Below are 6,649 nucleotides of genomic sequence, written 5' to 3'. Positions count from 1 at the left end.
AGTTCGCGATTCTGAATGCACCGGCCACCACAGATAGACCCTTGGCACCCGCCGGAATCAATATTTTTCATCAGCAGGAGGAGGGATGCTGCCGATTCCGATTGGTTATCGCCGCATTTCCGCTGTAGATTGTTTTTATTCCGTTCGCCAGATCACCGTGTCCTCTTCTAGCCTCGCAGTTTGTTTTTGTTACGGTCACGATACAGGTCTATTTGGCGCGGAACGGCTCCGTTCAGCTTTAATAATCATGTTTTTGTTTTGGTTCCGATACTCTACTGATACGATCGGATAGATAAACAACTGTATTCGTCAAAGAATGTTTGTCTGATCGGTAGAATTCGTTCTAAGTCTTGCTATTTAATATAATTCCAATTGCTATTTAATAAAATTAATAGAAGTAATAAAATTATTAGTGAAGAATATAAACTTATATTTAGCTCTTGCGTGTTGCAGTTGATGCATAAACATCCGGAGTCTATATCATTACTAGACTGCGGATCTTTGTGCAAAATAAAAAATGTTTGCATTGATTGCAAGACAGGAGCGAAATAAAAATTTCTGTTTTCTTTTAATTATCTGATTAAGCTGAAGCCAATACGCTGATGTCTTTAAATCTTTTTAATATGTCCACTACTTTAAATTGTGCTTACCGATTTTTGTCATAAATGCATAAAATCCGCAGCTAATCATAACCTATAATTGTACTATTATTCATATTTAATGTACACATAAATAATTCGTTCAACAATCACATTCACGATTTCGTTCGAATATTTTCTGCTGGGGGTAGTACCATCAAAATGGACTTATAAATAATTCTGTCTTCTGTTTGTGGGAAGAGACGTGGTATTCAAAATGTTGAAGAAGACTATAATTTATCCAGTTTCCGCGAATAGTCTGCACCGCCTTCCTCTCAGTTATGTTGGCGAAAGAATAACAAGAATCTTAACTTGTCGGAGACAATACGATGTAAGCAAGGGAGCCTTTATTGGACGATAACAAAAAGTACGATTGTTTTGACGGATAAGGCAGGGCTACATGTTAAATAGGGAAGGCCGTGGGCGGTACGAAGAGCTTTATGTTCAAATGGAGCGTAAAGTGGTGGTTTGGAACACTCTAAGTGGATAATATCCCTTTTCCTGTGACACACTGAACGTCATGAAATGTCATGGAAGCTCGTGTAATAAGTCGCACGCGAACAGTACGCGGAAAGGATACGGTACCCTTCCGCGATGGAGGATAATAAATTCGTTTTATCTTCGGGAGATGAAGTCGTTAAATTTTCTGAATTATACTACACAGGAAAATGGTTTTCTTCATTGCTTGTCGTTGCTGATCTATTGCGGCAATACTGATCGCTTGATCTGAAAATCACTGAATATTTCGATTCTGATATTTTTTATTTAACAATTCTTAGTTAGTCTAATTAAAAAGATGCTTCTATGGAATATGGTTCGATAAACTTCTTTACTCAAGCACGTCTATGTATTTAATTGGCAGTTTCTGTCCTCTGTAACGGTAACAAAATCTCGAAACACAGGAGACATGGAAAGCTGAAATTAGGTACACAGACAGCCGTTAGCCCAAAGAGGTGCACGAATATGTTTTTATCCCGAAAATCCTTCAGGATCAAGTGTTAAAATGAAATTAGTGTTATTTAACTTCCAGTGTCCTCTGTAACGGTAAAAAATCTCGAAACACAGGAGGCGTAGAAAGTTGAGATTTGGTACACTAAAAATAAATTAGTGGCATACCTCCAGAAATAAGCCAGCCGTTGATTTTTCAACGGGAATATGCTAGTATTGCAAATAAAGATATTACAGAATTGAAAGAAATCCTGTCCTGTTATTTTTATCAGATACATTGTTATAGTCATTTTTATGCTTGGTTTTAGGTTTAGTTTTGAGAATACTATAATGGTGAAATAATAATGATCGTAACATAATTGCAGGAATAATATAGCTACGTACAATTAAAAAATAATGTGCCAATTATTTAATGTGAACATGTCATCCAAGAGAAATTCAACGAACTATATACAGCTGTACTAACTTTAGAAAAGGTAGCAGATAAATCAGTCCAATTTAGTGAAAATGCTAATTAAAACTAAGAATTTAGAGATTAAAAAGTAACGTTTTTATAATATGTCTGTTCTTTTATAATCTTCCTTACGAATATAATAAATGAACTATAATAATTGACAACTTAAGAAAACTACAAAATGATTCAAGTTGCGAACTTTTCTGTCCTCTAATATAATACGTAAGCGACATAATTGTTTAATGTTCGAAAAACTCACGTATCTGATAACCAAGACTCGCTTCATGCTCTTATGCAATGGAACATTTGTAATACGAAGCTTCGAGCAGTGTATATCCTTACAAGACAGTGTATATCCTTATCTTCAGTAGCGACGAGAAAGAATTAACAAAAATTTCAATACAACTGCAAAATTATATTGCCAATGTACTTCAGCTAATTATTTTTTTATCTCAAGACTTTGAGATCTAGAATTTCTAATATCGTAAAAAATCTGTATACTTTTATCATTCGGTAGGAATAATTGGTAGTGAATATTATTACTTTAACAGCATAGACATTAGCATGATTTTTAGATCGTGAATATCCTTAGTAGATTATTTATAAATAGTTATTGTATATAATGGAAACGAACTCTTAGACATGTTTAAAAACTTTTATGCAATTTACGATGCAGCAATTTTCTGTATGTATGGATGAAAATATTTGTCTCAATTGGAATCGCAATTGCAATTCGATTTTCACTACGTATTGCTTATTGTAGGTCACATTTAACATATTTAGCAACACCGTGTGTCCCTGACACATCTTCCGGTGATTATATTCTACTCGGTAAATGTCTTGTACCTATTTCCTATTTGTATATTAAAATACAAATAATATATAATACAAATAAAAAATACAAATAATAATTAAAATTTGTATAAAATTCTTTCTCTAAACCTAACGTTTTCTTTAAAAAATCACAAGTATCCAATATTGAATAATAGTAAAGAGACAGCCATGTTTCACAATAAAAGGCATACATTCTTCAGAAAACAAATATTGAAGAAATCACAAGGAATATGATCTATTTTCTATATTAATCTAAACGATGCGATGCGACGACGTGTGGATAATGGTTAAATTAGCGATACATCGATATTATTTGCCATCTTCATGCTGATGGAGTATTCACGTCGAGGACAACACGGAGTGAAATTCAAATGAAATTCTCAGCTAATTTTCTGAATGCATTAGTGAGTTTTCCCAATTGATTAAATCAAATAAACAATTCCTACGATACTGACTGTGAGGAGGAAGCAGATTCATTTCGTCAAGCATTGATTTCTTGAGGTACCGAATAACCTGATCTTAACACAATTCTGTAATTAATATATCAAGTCTTTATTTATTTCAATCAGGATATACAATCGCACGCTTCCTTTGCATATTGCTTGGTTAATTATTTGAAGTTAATTAAATGAAGATAATGCCATAGAAGTATCTAAAACCTTGGTCCAACCGCCACATTGGGAAATGTTATTCAGTATCCTCCTATCTTTACGATTATTAGAAAATGAAAGATAAGATAGAAAAATAAATGCAAGAAAACAGAATAATGCAAATGAAACTGAATACGCTGCAAGTATTATTGTTCCTCTTTGTTTTTCAAGCAGGTAAGGCTTACAATGCAGAGACCGTACTTGTCAATCGTAGAGAATATAGGCTGCATTCTGAACATGTAGTGTTAAAGTAGAAAACGCGTATCATCACAGACGAGGTGAAGGAATATACGTTTTTTATCACAGACAAGATATTCCCTATATCTCGTCTGTGCTTTTATCCACAGTATTTTCGTTATCTACGCAGCACATGAATTTCCAAATCGGTAAGACAGGTAGATGATAACTAGACAGCGGATCTTTCTGCAAAATAAACATATTTTCTACTTTTTTTTCTTTCTTAACACGTTGACAAACTACAAAAAAGTTTTAATTACTGACACTGTAAATTAAATCGTAGTGCAAAGGGTTAATAATTAAGGGTTCGTAACAATAACGATATTTATAGAGCATTTTGATGATAATTTAACATAGTCAATAATTTGCAATAGTCTTTGTTATAAACTTTTTAATTATCTTACCTAAACACAAATAATTGTATAGAGTTTTCAGGGAGCAGTTCCTTTATAATTTTCATGGAAGAAATAAATAAATCGTACCTATATTTTCTATACAATACGTACATTAGGAAATGTTAATAATAAATATCTTCCTATATTCCTCGTTACTTACATTTCCAAACAGACTCCAGAGCCATAAAATGTTACCAATGTAATAGTAAGAAGGACGAAGACTGCACACAAAATAAAGTGGATATTAAATATTTAAAACCATGTCCACCATCGCAAAGATACTGTCGCAAGGCCATTTACATTTGTGAGAATCACTTTACTCTATATAAACTATTGTGGTATTTAACAATCATCTGTTCCTCCTATCAATTCCACACATTAATCCTGCAGATCATTTTTACTAGTTGTAAATGATGAAAGAAATTTTCCGAAAAAAAATTAATTTATATTTTTCACCAATAACTTCAACGTAGTGAAAATAATATATTAATACTCTTAAAGTCTTATTATCTTTTCACTGTCTCAAATTGGCTGTTAGTTACTTGATAAAATTTTGGGCACGACTCCTCCCAATATTGTTCCATTTCATGAAAAAATGATATAACCAAAGTTTTAGATCAATCACATTAGGGTGGGCCACAGCTATACCTGGTGAAATTTTTTTGCGAGAAACAAGAAGAACGTTCAGTCTAAAATGTTTACAAAATGTTTATGAAATGTCATGTTCTTCGCAACGTCAACGTCAATGTGGCACGTCTTTCCCTTATCCGATCAAGTTCATCTTCTTCAGGAATTATTTTCTTACCTATAATGGCACAATTGTAGGGGGAGGGGGCGTGAAAAACTCTCACAAAAAAAATTTCACCAGGTATAGCTGAGGTCCACTCTGCTGCACCTACTAATTTTTGTCATAAATGCATAAAATCCGGAGTTTAGTTATCCGCAATCCTGCTTTACTGCCAATACGAAATAGTATTATGGATTTCCAGATTATTTTATGGATTCCCGGGAATACATAACAGTGCGGGAGTGTGCAAAGTGGCGAAACAGCGATAAGACGTGTTACAGGGGCCGTTATTCGCGCGACAGTTATCAACTTGTTTGCGAATGCTACGGAACAGGTTGCAATCGATCTGTGAGACATTTCTCGAACATGAGCATAGTTCTTTATATCCTGTGTCAACTAATACTCCTCCTTGGTTTAAGTCCTACCTGATCCACTAAATTTTCAAGTTCAACAATGTTGTAAGATAATTGTTCAATCGCATCGTCAGAAGTTACTCGGTCTCAATGTGCATAAAATATAAAGGAACAACACATACAAGCATCTTCCTACTGTGATGTAAATAAACATGATATCTGTACATTATTAATTAATAATCTGTATAAAATATTAAATCTCAACGTTCATAATAAATGTAACACTGTCGCTTCTACAACAAAGTGATACAAAAGATACGCCACTTTTGTAAACAATATGATTGAAATAGTTAAGTGCGGATTTATGTTTCAGAATTATCCTCCATTAAGTATGTCTTCTATTTCTGTAGGTTTATCTTATTAATTTATTGTTAGTGTAAGCCACGATTCGTTGTAATTATTTTATTTTTCGCTGGAAAAGAAAAACAGTAATAATGTATGCCCCATTTAGTTAAATAAACGATTCTAACTTGTTATTAACACGAAAGTGGAATTGTTTTTATCAACAGAAAACTTCATATACGATATTAAATTTATTTTAAATATTTTTGGTGTATTCAAATTTGCATATTTATTATTTTAAATAGCTAGCACATCCGACATTAATTGCCTTGAAAATTCAAGAAGGAAGATTTCCAGCATTCGTAATAAATTTTATCTAATTTTGTGGATCGATGTACGCAATCACATACGTCTAATTGATTGTCGAACCATTTTACGAGTAGCAAACTTCTCTGATAATGACGATTTATAGCGAGAGCTAAACGGTATCCTATATTTCATCAAAGTCCAGGAAATGAGCAAGGAGTGTCGTTGGTTTTTTTTTATTGGGAATGGGATAGAATGACCGTTTTTACACGCGCTGGCCATCGGCCAATCGGAGTTTCATATTAGTTGGGAACTATCGGTGCGAGAAAATCTCGAATGGAAACAGAAAACACAACGGAAGTTAGGCAACGCGTCTGCGGCGAATGTTTCTGACCTGAACATAAACATACTATTATATTAACTAATAACGTATTATTATTTCATGATAAAATAGGAATAATATTAAAAGAAAGTACGACGGAAGCATGATGCCACAGTAATCGGTACAGTTACCCTATGTAGAATCTATGATCGTTAAAAAAATCTCTTGGGCAACTGTCTTCCGCGCGAATGGCCACGTTATCCATATTGTTACAGTTGCACACGGCTATTTGGCGGGAGAATGCCATTCGGCGTGTAGGACATCGGTTGATTTATCATCCGGAGAAAAGTTTCTTTCCGTGGTGCTTAACGTCTGGCCGACAA

At 33.7% G+C, this 6,649-nt stretch overlaps 1 protein-coding gene across 1 annotated transcript; it reads left to right on the top strand.

Annotated features, from left to right (window-relative positions):
• The first annotated feature begins 3,640 nt into the window (after positions 1–3,640).
• LOC143221921 (uncharacterized) lies at positions 3,641–5,372 on the top strand. The gene is made up of 3 exons (XM_076447585.1): positions 3,641–3,698; positions 4,329–4,460; positions 5,146–5,372. The coding sequence occupies exons 1-3, from the start codon at positions 3,641–3,643 to the stop codon at positions 5,370–5,372; spliced, it is 417 nt and encodes a 138-aa protein (XP_076303700.1).
• Positions 5,373–6,649: the final 1,277 nt, after the last annotated feature.

Source organism: Lasioglossum baleicum, chromosome 3, assembly GCF_051020765.1.
Source record: "Lasioglossum baleicum chromosome 3, iyLasBale1, whole genome shotgun sequence".
Classification (NCBI taxonomy): Eukaryota; Metazoa; Arthropoda; class Insecta; order Hymenoptera; family Halictidae; genus Lasioglossum; species Lasioglossum baleicum.
The sequence above is the reverse complement of the archived record's forward strand: the minus strand, read 5'-3'. Positions and strand labels throughout refer to the sequence as shown.

What these genes read in the sequence shown, in the direction of transcription:
- LOC143221921 (XM_076447585.1), top strand. Translation starts at nt 3,641, where the DNA reads ATGCAAATGAAACTGAATACGCTGCAAGTATTATTGTTCCTCTTTGTT. An exon ending in CCTCTTTGTTTTTCAAGCAG is followed by an intron (nt 3,699 to 4,328) that starts GTAAGGCTTACA and finishes ATTTCCAAACAG; the next exon opens with ACTCCAGAGCCATAAAATGT. An exon ending in TCGCAAGGCCATTTACATTT is followed by an intron (nt 4,461 to 5,145) that starts GTGAGAATCACT and finishes ATGGATTTCCAG; the next exon opens with ATTATTTTATGGATTCCCGG.